Here is an 18,285-nt window from a genome sequence, read left to right as displayed (position 1 = left end):
AACATAGAGTCGTTCACATGCCAAAAAATATCCGGGATAAGTAGCAGTAGAGGCTGACACGAGTGCCAGACTCGACTGTCTACAGTCAATTCTCATAAAATAATAGCTGTGCAACTAATCTCAAATAATGTTTGCAATGTATTTGCACTTCTCATTTGCATCATTATCTCAAGTTTAATTTACAAAGCAAGTCCACTCAGTATTTTTAGTTGTAAGCATAAATAAATGGACGGTACCATTAAGGAGTAAATTATTCTCGATTAATTAAATAACCTCGACATATGTGACGTGTTAAACAATTCAAGTGAGTTATGCATATATTTCCTTACAGTACATCAAGACTGATGTTTAACAAAAGTGTGTTTTTGTGGCCTATGAATGTGAGACTTTTGTTATACAAGTTTATATATATATACAAGTTACCTTATGAAGATGAAGCAATTAAAAAGGAAATAAATAAAGAACAACAAAGTAAAGTAATATAAAAAATAATTTATTACATTGTCAATCATATTTAGGTACTGCATATCTTATGTATCAAATGTGTGATTTATATTCATCATTATGCATTGAGGATATTAAAAAGGTCACTAGCTGTTAGTTTTCTCAGAATTGTTTCAATATGATTACTACTAATATCTAATGGTTAGTAGTTTACAGTTAATCAAGGTCATCATTGATATACTGTTAGACAATATCATGGAGAGGACAGTACATTTGTGCCAATCAAAATTGATTGTTCAATTATATGATTTGTAACCAATTCCTTTGTTAAATGAGGAAATATTAATGCATTTCCGATCTCAATCCTTTTGTCATCAAGCATGAAATGTGAAAAGCCAAAATATTTAGAAAAAACAACAACTATTTTCTCAAGCTATGAGAGTAAGGCTTTCCCAAAGAGTGAGTTTTAGACTTTCCAAATCAATTCTAAAATGCTTGAAAAGTGTGTTTCTAATAAATACTTGCGGGGTGAGATTAGCACTCAAAAGTGTGAGATTGAACTACCACTACCACAATTCTACTGAATTCCTAATTGCACTAACCAAGTACCTCAAGAATCTGTGCGTTACAAACATACATGTATATATGTATATAATACTTTTCTTTATAATAAGGCGCTTAAGTTGCAGTGTAGTACATTTTTTCTTAATCCTTTTACACTTCTTTATTATAATGTTAATATTTTCTGTACAAATAAGTTACTCTGAAGCATGTGAATGGTCCCGATTCCAAATGAGACAAAATAGAACTTTTAACACAAAATCAAACAAAGAGGTAGAGAGCTAAAATAGTGACAAACTTGTGGATGAAACTGAAATTGGTGTGATTAGTTTTTACATATGTACATAATGTAGAGATTTCAACTGTAGCAGTTGCTCTCGAAATGTTGCTACCTACAATACTTACACCTATATTGCTGTTCATTTACCATTACCCTGTTTCTTCTGTAAAAGAAAAAAAAAATGTTTTTGTGTCTAGCGGTGGTCAAAAGTAGATTTCACTGCAGCAATTCTAATCATTTAGCTAGTACTCAAATACTGTAGACCAATTCAATTCACAGTGTCTTTCTTTAGATTTGACATATCATTTAGAAAATCACTAAGATGTCGCTGTGTTTGATTCCCATGTCATAGGCTGATATTTTTGTAACATTCTTGCTGGTGGTGAATATGTTCCCCTAAACTTCTGACGATCTAATTCGCAGCATCTTGCCGCTGGTCCTTGGCAGCTATCTCGAGTATATCCAGATAAAGTTTTGTCCATTCGTGTTGTTCACATGCATTTTCCACACTTTGTACTGTGAATTCTGATGTAATCCTGTGATGCCTATCTATGAAAACACTCGGATGAGGCATGAAAGAAAGATGGAGAACAATGGAGGACCTCCGATCCTTCGCTTACTAACACACCCCCCCCCCCCCCCCCCGTCCTCTTGATTCATCACTCCAGTCTGTTTTCGTGTGACTGAATGGACAGCTGTCTGTAAAATGCACTAGGCATGGCAATGTGGTTTTGTCTTTCAAACTGATGCAAGTTGTTATTAATGGATCAGTATCTGCTGTTCATATTGTGTAACCACCATGTACCTGAATCTAAAGGACATGCGTGGACATTACCCCAGTCCTGTATCAAACGGCGCACTTCATGCACAATTGTGGAGTTGGCGCGTGCCTTGTGAAGTTCATAAGATCTTAGGATGAAATGCTGTTCATGAGCCCAAATGTATCCGCCATTATGTGGGCAAAGAGTTGCATTTGGGAAAGGGTCTAGCCCATCACATCAGTGGTGTGTTTGCCATGTGCTGGTGTGTGTGTGTGTAGTAGAGTCAGGCCAGAGGTCAGTATATGGAGTCCTTGGTGTTGGTTGACGTGTGAGTTGTGGTTGAGTCGTCCGGCAGGGAACCTCGACGTGGGGATCCGGTTTGGCAGCGCAGCAGTGCGAGCAGCTCACGGGACACACTGCTGGAGAAGGCTGTGTAGATCCACGGGTTAGTGCAGGAGTTTAGACTGGCTAGCAGCATCAGGATAGTGAAAGCAGCCCCTGTATGAGAGATAGAAGTCAACTCGGAGCCATTTGTGTGTATTAGTCTACTGCATTGACAATATAGCAATATCGTTGTGATAATCTGTGCAAGTCCATGAGATCATCTACCAGGTGAAAATCTTAAAATCGCTTAGAATAATAGCTTTAAAGACTGTAACACAAATGCAAATAATAATCCCTTATTCATATATGGGATTATGATTTTGCAGTAGTGACATTAACTTTAATTATTTGGACAGAAGCTGTAGTTTTTGTAAGGAAAAAGGCCATAAATTAATTACAAACTAACACAGTGAATTTGCATATAAGAGATATATAATACACTACCATTGAAAAGTTTTTTAAGAAGACTCACCGTTCACCATGGCTGCATTTATTTGATCAAAACTACAGTAAAAACACTTAATATTGTATTATAATGAAGGTTATTTATCCTTGTGATGTCAAAGCTGAATTTTCAGCAATCAGAAATCAATTTTCAGAAATCATTGTAATATGACGATTTGCTGCTCAAGAAACATTTCTTAATATTATCGATGTTGAAAACAGTTGTGCCGCTTAATCTTTTTTTCAGGATTCTTTGATGAATAGAAAATTCTAAATTTCTATTTGAAATGGAAATATTTTGTAACATTAATGTCTTTACTGTCATTTTGTATAAGCTGACTAAAAAACAAGTGAGGTGGGGGATATAAGCCATGTAGAACTTTAAAATGCTGTAATTGTGCTGATTTTCATAGTGATTTCATTACCAGGTGGCTGGTCAAACTGTGCAGAAAGTCCAGTTTAATACAGAGGTGTAAACACCAATGAGATTACCCAACACTCAGGCGAGTGAGCAGGTGTTTTTCTGTTTATGTGTTAAAGGGAAAGAAAGCAGGGGGCAATTAAAAAAGAAGAGGAAAATAAAAAGGGACTCATTGAAACCATGATTGATTATTTCTGCTTCTAGAGATCTCTCCTCCCACAGACTTTAGTTCCAGCCAAGCTCTAACACACCTGCCTGCAATTTCCCAGTAAACTTGAAGACCCTGATGAACTGATTCATGTGTTTTTGATTGTACTTGGAATGAAACTCTGCTGGAAGGTAGATTTCCAAGAACAGGCACCTCTGTTTTTGAGAGATTCCTGGGGAATGTGTTGATTGTTTGGTTATTTAACACCACCCTGCTGATGGCAAAGCTGAATTTTAAGCATCATTACTCCAGTCTTGTGTCACATGATCCTTCAGAAATCATTCGAATATGATGATTTGCTGCTCAAGAAACATTGTCTTATTATCAATGTTGAAAACAGTTGTGCTGCTTAATATTTTCGTGGGAGCTGTCATTTTTTCCTTGATCATAGAAATTTCAAAAGAACATTATTTAAAATGTTTAAAATGTATGTATCCATGTAAATGGATACTTGCTGAATGAACGTATTGAAAAAAAAAAATGTGAAAAAAATTTGAACTGACCCCAAACATTTGAACAGTAGTGTATTTTTCAAATCAGCCATACAATCTTACAACAATGGTATACTAAATTTGACTTCTTTAGCTAAAATCCCCCCCAACCCCCCCCCCCCCCCCCCCCCAAAAAAAAAACAATTTTTAACTTAAAATTGTTTGGTGTCTAATTAACAAAGTTAACTAACTCACATGCACAAACAAAGTCTGTATAGTCTGTATCGAAAAAAAATTATTGGAGCTTTTAACTAAACGGCGGGACTTTCAGACTGACACGATATTCATCTTTGAGATTTCTCCCATTAATTTTTGGCGAGTGGACTGTCTCTTCTAGCTTATATCGTCTCCGATTTGATGATTGTGAAGCAATTTCTTGTTTCAAAATATTGCCTATTATGTTATGAACCCTTTTAAAAAATACAGCACAGTGTTTATGGCATCCAAGAACCCTATAGTGTGCAACAGTCAGGTTCCAGTAGAAAAAACTCCATTCATTTTCTCCATAAGGAAATAGATTTTTAACGATAGCTTATAAACTTTTAAAGACAGACCTACTGTGAGCCACGAGGTTGTTAATCCATGGTATTTGCCTCTGCTGAAGCCGTCAGGCCTCATGATTTCATTTTATTTTTTAAATAATCGTGTTTAACATTGGAATTCCTGGTGAAAAACTACATCACCCATGATTCTGAACAGAAAATTACACCAATCAGAGAGTCAAAAAAGCATCACGCTCCAAAATAGCTCCGCCCACTCCCATGAGGCACTGCAAATTATGTAATCGAGGCGATCCCTCTATGCTCTCAAAATACTGAAATGTTTGTATATATATATATATATATATATATATATTTGCAATAGACTTATTATTTTAATACATATAATCAACATTTGTAAATGAGTAGTCTTATATTTCTCCATTGTTTTTAATTAGATTATGCTGTTCGCAATCCTTCATGGGATTGTAGTTCTTTCCCTCAGTAAAACCATTAAGTACTACAGTCTTGTACCTTTGTGTTTTTGTCTAATTTTCAAAAACTTTTTCTGCAAACCAAAGTTTCAGTGTTGTGATTCACCTTGTAGCTGATTGGTTGGTTCATGGCTTATAACTCTTTAATGAAGACTATTTTAAAATAATTTAAAAAAAATAACTTTCTTCTAGAACCAGCGCAGATGAAAAATGGGGCGACACTGTTGTAATATGTTGTGTGACTATACAGGACATGTACATACATGTATGTATCTACAGTAGTTAAAGTCTGACCTTGGTTTGGTGGGTTGGGGTCCCAGGCTGCCCATAACTGAACAATAAAGAAAGGAGACCAGCAGATGGTGTAGACCAGCACAATGACAAGAGTCATCCTAACTGTCTTAGACATGGCCTTGGTCACACCTGGGAGAGGTGGCGGGTGCGAATACTCTGTCGGAATGGGAAAAGCATCTGGAAGCACATCTGGCCACAGTTCAGAAGCTCCAGAGCTGTTTGGATGTCCAGCCAATGCACAAACGCTATTGGCTGATAATGACTGAGAATGGGAGGGGTCTGAGAGATGGTTGGGGGTGTTTTGCTGGTGAGTTGTGATGGAAGGGGAGGAGCTGTCTGAAGAGGGGCGGGGCCCAAAGCAGGGTTCACAGATAGAGCTCCTGCAGGGTAAAGTCTGAGAGTAGTCTTCCTCTCTGGCACGATGTAAGGGGCTGCAGTGAGCTTGACTGAAACTGCTGTCAGCGTGGTGAGTGTGTCTGCTCTGTCTGTTTCGCTCTCTGCTCCTTCCCCTGCCCCCCTCCCGCTGAGCAAAGTGGAAGAAGACAGAGTTCCTCTTGAATTCTGCCGTCACCACCCGCTCTGACTTCAGGTAAATATTGTCATGGATTTCTCTGAAGATGCGAACCTGAGATGAAAAAGAGATATATCAATGTAAAAATAGTCCTACTATGTCCTACAGAGTTGTGTGCCATTAAGAATGCTTTTAACTTTTAAATTCCAGTGAAGTTCCTGGATTTAAATTGTAGCAAACATTTTATGGTGGTATATAGCTAAATAAAAATCTGTGGCTGTTTTGAAAGTATTCAATTTAATTCAAATAAACATTCCTAATCTGAGGAAATCATGTTCTACACAGGAATATCACAGACAACACAGACTTTACAGAACATCCCATAGATTTCTGTGAACAGAGTTATTTTTGGTAAACCATGCTCATAAAGTGGTAAAAATGTGTTGAAAATTTACATTGTTATGCAGTTTACAATATTTCCATAAAACTATCCAAACACACAGCTCCTCCAAAGACTTACATTAGAGCTTGTCTAAGAAAATTATGCTTGGCAACAGTCTTTGCCAGCCATTGCCAGCGTTTTTGATCATTTTCACTAAAATTTCATGGCCCCCAGAATATTTTGTTGTATGAATATCTGAACATGCAATATGTCGAAAGAAAGAACAGAGCCTTTGTTTTTAAATAAAAACCCCGTTTTATTCTAGCTTAATGTATTCTTTTTTTATCGACACTTTAATGTGGGTAAGTAAAATGTGATTTTGTAAAAAACTACATCCAGATCGGATTCAGAAGTCCATCAAGAATAATTGCAATAATTGAGTCCATCAACCCTAATGCTTGCACAGTCCTTTAGCTCGCCCTGGGTCGACATTTCATTCTGTAACATTAGGCAGTTTTGATTTATATGTTGCTTAATATTGATGACCGCGTTATTTTACATGCATCTGCTTACATGTTATCGCTTGTTTCTGCTTCTTCTTCCCATGTGTTTTGATCAGGATATTCAGTACTCTTTCAGAAGATGCCAAATAGCGTTCCCTAGCGTATAGTCAATGGCGGGGAAGCATTGTCTCATAAATGACAGAAATTTCCGTCAATGGCGGGGAAGAGTTAAGTGAGGCTTAGCAAAAGAGCGAGTAGTCATTTACATTTATGCATTTGGCAGGCGATTTATCTAAAATATGTTGCATTGCATTCATTCATATGTTTACATGTATACATTTTATCAATTCATGCATTTTAGGGATCAAACCCATGACCTTGGCATGTCTAGTGCCTTGCTCTTTGTTTTAAACTAAAGGAACACTATGTCAAAATTAGTCAAAAGAAAGCCAAAATTCCAACTGCTGAATTCAGAATCTCACCTATTAATTTCCATTAAACATGCTAAGTCTTTCTTATTCTATAAAGCATTGTTAGACAAGAGATGTCAAAGCTATACCATTTTAATAATTTAAAAAAAAAAAGAGTAGGGAGTGAGAGATTGAGAGGGAAAGAGAATAAGCTGGAGATACCTGACAGACAGTGATGATTAAGGCTGGCAATACGAACACAGCCACAGTCATCCAGGTGACGTATGCTTTAAGACCCCATGGCTCAGCAAAGTGGCCCCAGCATTCAAACACCCCAGGGGACACCTCTGACCGTGAGAAGATAAACACCTATGTATGAGCGAGCAGAGAGTCATGAGCTTGAACAACATATTAAATAAATCATTTAGAAATGATCTGAGATGTATTCCTCACCTGTGGTAAACTGAGCAAAAGGGCCAGGCCCCATGCAACCATGATAGGGGTGTTCCAGCGAGAGGGTGCGCCCCCGCGATACGCCTGCAGGGGGCAGCAGATGGCATAGTGCCGATCCACAGTCATGGCCACGATCATATAGGATGATGCGAACATCCCGACAATCTGCAAATATTTGACGGAGCGGCACAGAGCGTCAGGGCCATGGAAGTGCTCAGTGATGTCCCACACCAACTGTGGCAGCACCTGGGGACAAAATAAAAACATATAATTAGAATTTATGATCATGAAACTCTAGATGGCACATCATTTACTACATGGCACAAGCTGATTGGCCTCGCTGTGTTTGCTGTAAGCTGGTCCTGCAGTGCGCTATCAGAGTTCTTCTGAAACCCTCCACCTCCACCTGTCTAGAACTGCTAAGGGATTTATGTCTATATATGCAGCAGCAGCAGATCTTACATGCTCACTTGCTCTGAAACAACATGTGTATGAGATCTTGTCCACCAAGACCAAATACATTAACATTATCTTATCTATTCACATGCTAAAACTATTTCAGGAGTTGTCATGATTGAACTGCCATTATTTTACCATGACAAACACATTCTTTGCCACATTAGCAGCTAACATCTAGGGATGCACGATTTGGAAAAAAAGATAAATTAAAAATTTTCTGATAAAAAATGTGATTGAGATTTAAATTGAGTGTGTTTGTGTTTTTTTTAAAGTTTCAGGTCTGCTGTGCTTGGTTTTAGGAATGCATAAATTGGCCAAAATGTTTGTCATTATATAAATATTATAATTCTCATTATTATTTTGATCACTATTACTTTTAAATAAAAATGTTAAACAAAATAAGAAAATTACTGTTGTAACATTTCTAAAGCACGCGGCACACTTATTAAATTAAATTTCAGCCTTTGCACAAAAGCCATATCACAATTATTTTGATTAATATTAATCTACAACTTCCCTGCTGACACTCATTACTCCCACGCCTGATACGTCAACTGCATTTTAATAAATGTAGTCTCACTATATGTTTCCACTGAGGTCAATGATTACTCATTACCCGCTCTTTTCTCCGTACTCATCATTTTAATAGTCTGAAGAGGCGGTTACCTGAAAGAAGGCCACTACCAGGTCAGCCACGCACAGATTGACCATGAAGAGGTGCATGGGAGCATGTTTCTTCCTACGCAGCAGCACCCACAGCACAAATCCGTTACCCAGAGCAGTGAGAGCAAGCACCAGCCCCAGCACCCCAATCTCCGCCTGGGCCAAGGCTTGGTCCCGTACCCGTGGAGGGGCAACTGGCTGCATTGTGGGCCTCATGGTGGTCCATGTGACGTTCTCTGATGGAAACAGCCAGAGGAAAGACCCTGTGGCCCCATAACTGCTGCTGAGATTGAAGAGGGAGCTTGACAGGTCTGGTGGCCCCTCCATCTCCAGCACAGAGCGATTTGGCTGACCCAAATTCTCTTCCCAAGAGGCCATCCTCATGACCTACAACAAGGACATATGTGAGAGGCAAAACTAAAACATTCTAATACTGATCCCTCGCTGGCCTAAATTGGTAAACAAACAGTTGTAAATCATTTTAATAAAATTAGGTCAAATGAATTTAATTTTGTTGGCTATTTCTGTAGCTCTTCTATGTGAGTAATGGAATGGTGTCGTCTAAATCAAATGAGAACATTAGGAGGATGTCTTCCATATCATCTCAAATTAAATTCTCCATCTCTACTTCTGTTTTTGGGGAGGTTTTAGAGAAAGCTCTTAAAACACATTAAATCATTGTGTATTAACTAAAACAGAAAGAAACTTAAGATACATGTACTCAAACTTTTGAGGGTAGTTTTTATGTTTAAATAGATAGTTTTATTTGTCCTCGAGTGGAAATTTGTTTCCACCGTAGATGTGCACATAACTTGTTAAATTATCAACATATGATACATATCATATCATATAGTTTTGTTTGAGAGAAAGAGGCAATAAAATTCGATGGATTTATTAAATATAGAGTTGAATCATTGTCCGAACACTGCAATCTCTTCATAAACTCTGTTCTCTTTGTATCTGCCTCATTAAGATGCTGCGTGGTAATGATGACCAGCTGCTAAAACACATTAAAGCAAATTTATTTAGCAAATATCTGAAAGGCAACTCTGAGAATCTCTTGGTATTTATCCTTTATCTCCAGACACAGGAAAACATATTTGCAGTGAGACTGAGAAAAAAACGAAAGAGATATGGGAACAATTATGGTTTTAATCTCTCTTTTGGATACACAGCGTATGACTGAGGCATGGATGGGAGGAGGGAGGGGGAGGCAGGAGGACAGGCTTTCAGGGACTAAATAGAGAAGAATGCAGACTTTATAATTATTATGTGCTGACATGCAGTGTATAACTGAAATGAAAAGTAAGTTTGCTTTTACTTACATTAAACTTCATTTTTGCCTAATTTACTGAAAACGCTCATAAATTGCATGCTTTTAAAGTATTTTAAAGCAATTTACCTTACATGCATACTGGTATTAAGGAAATATAGTAAATCAAATATGAGTAAAAGAGTGAAAGTGCAAAAGCCTTTAAGAAAACAGCATCGGATAATAAAGGCAGAACAGTGTGGGTTACTGTGAAGAGTGCTGCCACTATAAATTAGGAGAAAACGTGCATCTGTATCTTGTAAAAGTGGATTCGAAAGACTAGATTTATTAACATCGTTATATTTATATGTGGAGATACACTGGTCTGTGTGCTGGATTCGGGGTCTGTGTACCTTTGAATAATTTGTTTTCTCGTTTTTGTCTTCAAAACGGAAAAAGCGTGGGGGGGAAACACTCATTTATCACATATTCGACCCTTCTCATGAACATAAAAATTAGACATAAATTCACCCACGTGTGAAATATTGAAATTATTAGTTTATCTCAAAAATATTAATTTACTTCGCATCTTCATACACAATTACCCCTAGCCTACATATTTGGCAAACTGCCTGTTTTATTTAACAGACCAACTATCAAAATCTGTGTGGCAAAGCTGCGCGATGCACGAAAATTAACCATGGTTTTACTACAAATAAAACCCCCAAAAAATTGGTTAATATTTAAACCATGGTAACCACAAATTAACCATGGTTTTGCTGCACTAACCATAGTTTAATGGTGTTTGTAGTAACACTGTGGTTATACAAATGGTAATCAATCCGCCAAAAAAACATGGTTACTACACTTTTACTATAGCGAATGCATTTAGGCTACACTGATGTTAAGTGCAGACTAGTATCGCTTCGAGTATGCACTTTGAAATAACACTAATCAATAAAGCCAGAGATGAAGAGTATTTTTATATGTATGGCCATCTATCACTGTCAGAAATTAATTTCCCATAAGGGGAAATATTTGCCCTCAAATGGATTTCCAGGGGTATTTTTTTCTAACCATTATGTCATCTTTAATGTTAAATTCTGAAATGTAGTCCAATTAGAATTAAATGACAATACCAATTGAATCGGTATCAGCCCATCTTTCCAATGCAGAGATTGCAAAGAAGCCAAACTGTATTTACACAGTTTAATGCTGCTCAGAGGGCAGTAAATGCATTTACACAGCAATTGCAATTGCATGATGTAATGAGATTAATGTCTTAAACAACATTTTGAATACAAAAATATGAAATGAATGACAAAATGAAACGATACTTGGATTATGACATATGGAAAGTGACTGTATTAATGAACGAGGTATTTATTCAACTGATTCGCTCAAAACGCTGATTCATTCAGGAATACAAATCAAGTGGCTGTTGTTAGCAATGTCCCAATTAAGAGGCTGCATCCTTCAAAGGCCGCATCCAAAGGCCGATTGTGTCACCGAGGCGCGATGAAGGCTGCCCCAATTCGAAGGCTCCTTCAAATGCGTCTTTTGTTTCCTGTGAAATGACGGATACAATAGATGGATCCTTCGCGGCCTCGCCTACCCCAGAATTCATTGCGTGCCAGTGAAATGCAAGAATTGGGTTTCAGCTTACTCAAATATATATTAATAATACAAATGTAAAAAAAAAAAAAACCTTCAAAGTGGTTCAAATGTTGACATATCTTACTGTACTATAGATGCAATTATAGTTTGTACTCTTTATTATATACAGAAATGGAACATATTTAGACAGTTTGTGAACCCTGTTTTGTTTTCAGACAGTTTAATATTATTTTCAAACAAATCCAGTAACGTTACAGTCACTCATCAACGGGAGCTGTCACAGTTGCACCTACACTATACCCAGCTACAAAATATTTCTATTTCAGATAAATGCTGTTATTTTGTTCATCAAAATATCCTGAAAACATATGACTGTTTCCACAAAAATATTGAGCAGAACTGTTTTAAACATTGATCATAATAATAAATGTGTCTTGAGCAGCAAATCAGCATATTAGAATGATTTCTGAAGGATCATGTGACACTGAAAAATCAGCTTTGCCATCACAAGAATAAAGTACATTTTAAAATATATTCAAATAGAATGCAGGTATTCGCAATTTTACTGTTTTTTTTTATCAAATAAAAGAAGTCTTGGTGAGCATAAGAGACTTCTTTCAAAAACAGTAAAAACATCTTACTGACCTTAAACTTGAGAATGGTAGTGTAAATCATTTGAATACTTTAAAACTGTAGTCATTGATTTTGTGTGGTCGTCCTTAGCATTTGTGTTCCCTGATTTTTTTTTCTTTCATTCTTCTGGTTTTTGTAAGCTCATGTGTGCTGTTTTGTCTTCCATAAGTGTATCCCTGTCGCTTTGATTGATTTATGTGTGGATTAGCGAGAATGGAACCAGAAAGCTCTCGAATGCAGTTTGTTTTAAAATTAGCTCTTGATTCAAGCCCAAGTCTCTGCGACCTGCAATATTTCATTCACTTCATTCATTCATTCATTCTCACTCACTCCTCCTGCTCTCACTCTCTCCATCTGGAGTGGCTCTTTTCATCTTGTGTTTGCATAATCAATTCACAACAGAAATAGCCTCCTCAGTGCTGGAGTCCTAATGAAATTAATGTAGGTCTTCCTTTGACGTCGCCTGCTGAAAACCCGTCAGTTGCTTGGTGTCAGTTTTGTCGTCTGTTCGAGCTCTTTGCATGTCCTGACTACTTTCCGTTATCTACTTTGATACCTCCTGGGAAATTACAGAAAGAGCCTCTTCGTGTGCTCTGGGTCTTTAAATGTTTCTGATGCTGGCACTGGATATTCATCAGGAGGCTGAAAGCGGCTCTGTGATTTGCCCCTGCTGGGCATGTGTATATGATCCGCTCAGTCAAGTCCATTGGATAAATCCCCAAAATGAGATCTCTTTCATATCTCAACTGTTTCTCCTATACAGCCGAGAGATTACAGGGAGAGCAAATGGAGTCTCCATCTCAGTTTTGCAGGAGACTCATTTGCTCTCTGTAATTTTTAGCAGAAACAACTGAGATATGAAAGAGATCTCACTTTGGTTCCAACAGAAATATCACATAGGGTTTTAAAAGAGATCACAACAATATCGCACAGTATGGTCAGATTTGTCTAGTGTAAGAGATTTAATTTTTTTTTTTTTTTTTTTTTACACAGACAGATTTTGTGTTTTTTACACAAAAATATTTACAATATTTGTACATTTTTCCTTCTGGAATGTTATTGTTATGAAATGTGAACAGTATTTTATACTACAAGTCTCCTTTTTTTTACATTAGCCTACCTACTCATTGTGATATTTACAATCCTGGGATTGAGGACTAAATTATGTGAGCTTTGCTATCTGCATGGATTTAATACATGGGTCTACATTAATCCGGATAGATTTGAAAACGGAGTTTTCGTTTCAAAACGCTCTCCGTTTACAGTAGCATTTTCAAGCGTTTTCCAAAAGTTTCTCATCCGCAGTGAAACGTATGAAAACGCTAAATTCGCCTTACAGCGCACGTGTAAACCCTCATAAAAGCTCACTGAGATGATACAGACAGAACAAGACACAGGCTAATCAAGTAATCGCGCAATTCTTCTGGCGGGATCATTTTATTTAGCAAAATATTCCAGGTCACACTCGCTCGCGCTCACCATTATATGTTTGGTCTAAAACGCAACTGCTCTCATGTTTTGCTGCAGGACAGCAAATGCGAGTGAATTTTCTGTAAAAGTAACACATTTTAGCAACAGTGTAAAAGTGAATAGCTAACACATAACAGGCACAATACCCGTATAAACATGAATATTTAATGGTACAATATGCTTCACATGACAAACGTGTCATTGTTTTCACATACCTCCGGTTTCACAGTCCACACTACAACGCGAAAATGCCGTTTTCAAATGTATCCACTTTGGAGAGCGTCTTCAAAAAGGCCAAAACAGAGAGAAAAAGATGCGTTTTCAAATGAAAAGTATTAGTGTGGACAAGGCCTTATTGTATGTCAACAAATGTCTCATGCGTTTTTATTTCTCCTAAAGATTTTAGAAGACACATCCTGAGCTAGGAAAGAGCAACTTCTGAGCAATCAAATCTGAGCAAAACCACACCAAACAGAGACATGTCCTCTGTCTCTTCAACCTTCATCTGCTGGTTATCAGGCGGACACTAAAAATATTTCCAGTTTCCCGTGGTGCTCTGCTTGGAGGTCAAGGGGGTAGATTGAAAAAGAAGAGATGAGAGTGAAGGATGTGAAAGCCAACTGTGGAGAGCAGCAGTGCACTCATCCATCTCTCACTCCTTTGCTCCTCTCTCAGTTCGTATCATCTCTCTGTCACCTCTGCTGTTCACAGTATCTGATTTTTACGTAAATATCGTCCTTTCAGCAGATCAAGCTGTCCTTGATAGCTTCTATTCCAGGTCAAAAGCAACTGCACAGTAACAGTTTTAGCAAAGCTCAACCTGGCTCTTCACATCATCGAAAGCTGAGCTTCAGATGTGCAATACCTTTCAGATGCTGAATGATGCGCATGGATAATTAGTCATTTTAAAAGCGATGGTGTTCTGTGCCAGTCCAGGGTCATATGAGAGAAGGAAAGGACGTTCATGGCACAGCAGTGGGGTGCACTGGGACTTGAGCACATGACCCTTTAACAGCACTTTCTAAAGGTGCCTTTTGCCATCAAATAAATAAATAAAGGTGAAAAATAAGAGAGAAAATACTAGAAGACACAGAGAGAAATAGAGGAGAGAGAGAATACAAAAATACGTACTGCAAATTTAAAAATTGTAAAATGAATTTTAAAATTAGGGAGCAAGATGATAAGTGCACTCGTACGTGTATGATCCAGATGTTTATGTGACAAATATAAATAAATGTTTAAGTTTAAATTAAGTATTAATATAAATGCTACTTACAGTATACTGTATCAGGGGCAGGGCCAAATTCACTGGTTAAACTGCTAGTATACTATAAATAAATTGAATTTTGTTGCACACAAAATAAATATACCATATGGAAAATTTGATTATATATATATCATAGATTTTTTTTATCCATTTTTAAAAACTATCTAATGTTGTCCAAAATACATATGAACAAAAAAAAAATTACCCAAAATAATAGATTTGGAAGTAGCTATGTTATTACATTTTTGGCATTTGAAAGTCTACACAAAATCTATTTTAATTTTCAAACATATATTTTCTTAAGCCACCGTTTAAGATGTGTATTTAAAATACATTTTACCCAGAATTTTATTATTATTATTATTTCCGTATGGGTATACATGCATATAATCATTCTTCATTACATGTGTAGTATATGCAGTTTCAAAAATGTAGTTCTTAATCGGAAAAATTGATTTTTTAATGGGGAATTGAAATGGGTCACAGCGTTTCTCGGTTTCCTCTGGTTTTGTGGTCAGCGATATCTAGTGGGTTGCACTACTTTTTCGTGTCAACTTATATGGTCCGTTATTTCAAGGTACCTTATGTCACTGGTCAAAATACAAATCCTGACTGAGAAAATAGCAGATGACAACATAGCTAAGGAATGACAAGGAACTATACTCATCTCACAAAACAATTAACTAATAAGGTAAATTTACATCTTAATTGTGGAGTTCATTTGTAACTTTGGCAGTCTGTTTTGTTTATTAGTTCAGTTTAGTCTTCCTCCGTCCCTGCCTGTTTGTTTCTATGGTTACATATTGATTAGTTAGATCTGTTCAGGTGTGTCTCGTCTTATCTTGTTAGCTCTCCGGTTTGTTTGTGTATTTAAGCCCTGTGTCTTCAGTCTTTGTCAGTTCTTAACATTGTACTATGTTGGTTGTGCTGTTCCCGAGTCTGTATTTGCACTATTTGTGAAGTTTTGAGTTTATTTAATAAAAGACTGCTGCACATGGATCCTGCTTCCTCCTCTGCTTCAACCAACGTGACATAATTATTGTACAGCTTGTGTGAAATGAGAAAATAGTGTCTCATATAAATGCTAAAGAAAATACTACATTTGATAATATTCATGTTGAAAATAGAAAACATGCACAGAAGGTCCATCATGATGATTTCTTTTGATGATCCTTCTGCCAGTGAGTGTGTGTGGACCGATCTCACACTGAGCAGTGATGAAGTGCAGATAAGGAATTTATCAATGTACGTCAGCACATCAGATCAGCATGTTATGTGGCTACACTGGAATCTGTGTGCGTGCGAAAAAGACGTGTAAGGAAAGTAATCCCTAATTTATGAACACCCCCCCCAGGAATGCCTCACAGCAGGAGAAGCTACTGTATAGTGCAGCATCACTATCTGGAAAGGAAAAGCAGGATTGACAGAGGAGAATAGAGGGAATGAAGGAAAAGTGGCAATTAACCACAGTGGATCATTTTTCAATATAAGTAATTGTCTGCGTCATAAAAAGACCATATTAAAACTTTATATTTTTTCTTTCAATTTTAAAGTTTAAGGGTTTTGAAAAATGATAATGTACAATTAATAAGTAATATTTCTGATTCTACACCTTTTTTTTTTTTTAGGTCAGAAATCAAATTATTGTGACATTAATCATGTGACTTTTTGTACAGACGGTCAGATGTTCTTGTTTCCAATGAATTTCAAGATGTTCTTTGGATCAAATCATGCTTGAAAACATGATAATCAGGTTTTACACAAACTCATGATAATTATCAATTACATTTTTCCTTCAAATTTGCAATGTTGATAGTTTAATTAGAAAATAATGCATTTTCACTGTTTAAAAAGGTATACAATTTTTGAATGCAACTGCACACATCTAACTTTGACCCAAAAAGGTCATTCTACATAGTCCTGGCTGTTTGCAAGTATATCTCGATCCTTCTTTATTATTATTTTGCGTCTTTGTCAATCACAGGAAAACAGCCACACCACAGGAAGGATGACTGAGTGATCCACCTATTTTCATCTGTTCGCTCTTTTGTTTATCTAACCCATTTCTGCTGTCTGTTTGTCCTTTCATGTTTCAGCTCTGTTCTGTGCTCGGGTCAGAATCCCAGACTCCTGCCCAAGAACACACCCGCATTCCTCCAACACTGAGAGACATTTTACTAGAGTATAGTATAGTAGAGTAGAGTAGAGTATAGTATAGTGAGGTATAGTTGTGGCAAACATTTTTTGCAAATATTCTTCATTTTACAGTTTTTCAGGTACATAAAAAAATTGAAATGTGATGTGTGTGTGTGAGAGAACGAGGACATGGAGATCTTGGAAACAGGTTCATGCTCTACTGGCTGGTCTACATGTACTCATTAACTCATTGCATATATCCCTGTTTAAACAGATCACAGTGTAGCAGTCTTTACAAACACACCGAAACCTTGGAAACAATGAAAATAACACAATCGAAACTACAAAAACAATACGAGCAAACAATCCATACCTTTTGATCCTTCTTTATTGTGCATAATCCGGGCCATACACAAGGGAACCAAACCACAAGTGAATACATCATCAGACAACGACGGACTTTGAAACCTCTCAGGTTCACAGAGTGTTTACGTTTGTTTACTTATAACTCTATATTCTCTCCATGATTTCAAAGTTCTTAGTAAGGCACATTAACATTTAGGCATGAACCCAGCCTATGTTAGTGCAACTCTGGTAAACACCGCTGAAATTTGGAACAGCTGTGGGGCACTTGCAACCTAACTTGACCTAGTATTTGTTTTCTCTCAGTCCAAAAATCCATAAAGCTTTGTAAGGTTTCAACAAAAGCAGGTCACACATGTTGACTCAAGACAACTGAGATTCCAGTTTTGCAGAGTTAACAGGTTCCATTGCTTAGCTACTTTTGTTTTCTAAATCCTGAACAATTAAGCATGCAACGCACTGAAGATTTTAATTAATTACTGCATTTAGTTTTTGTTCTATGGATTAATGCATGGAATGTTAAAGGAGCTATATGTAAGAATTTTATTTTGTGTATTAATAGCTTTTTTATTGACAATATGTGAACAGCTTGTAACAAAATTTAAAAAACAAGATCTTTCCCGACTTTCTAGGTTGTCTTTGAAAGCCTGTAGACTGATTTTTATGTAAAGGACTCTGGAAATTTTGCCGGGAAAATCAAAAGGATGTGATATTTGCACGCACTCCCGAGAGCCTCTCTTCCGTTCAATCACACATGAAACGAATGCTAATGTTCAGGAAAGAGCTATTCTGTTTAATGACCTCACATTTCCGTATTCTACACTCAACTGGCCACTTTATGTACACTTTCGGTACACCTTGCTAGTAAGGGGGCCCTTACCAGCAGAACTACCTTAATTCTTCAT

The 18,285-nt window shown here is 37.0% G+C and overlaps 1 protein-coding gene across 1 annotated transcript; it reads right to left on the bottom strand.

The window, feature by feature from the left end:
* Positions 1 to 1,463: 1,463 nt before the first annotated feature.
* avpr2ab (arginine vasopressin receptor 2a, duplicate b) lies at positions 1,464 to 17,453 on the bottom strand. The gene is made up of 6 exons (XM_079848788.1): positions 17,391 to 17,453; positions 8,646 to 9,029; positions 7,521 to 7,766; positions 7,290 to 7,436; positions 5,262 to 5,886; positions 1,464 to 2,544 (listed from the first exon to the last, which is right to left on the bottom strand). Exons 2-6 carry the CDS (start codon positions 9,024 to 9,026, stop codon positions 2,342 to 2,344), a joined length of 1,602 nt encoding a protein of 533 aa, XP_079704914.1. The 5' UTR covers positions 9,027 to 9,029; positions 17,391 to 17,453; the 3' UTR covers positions 1,464 to 2,341.
* Between the last annotated feature and the right edge of the window lie 832 nt (positions 17,454 to 18,285).

This window comes from Squalius cephalus (assembly GCF_949319135.1).
Source record: "Squalius cephalus genome assembly, chromosome: 18".
NCBI classification, from domain to species: domain Eukaryota; kingdom Metazoa; phylum Chordata; class Actinopteri; order Cypriniformes; family Leuciscidae; genus Squalius; species Squalius cephalus.
This window is presented reverse-complemented; position numbering and strand designations above follow the sequence as displayed.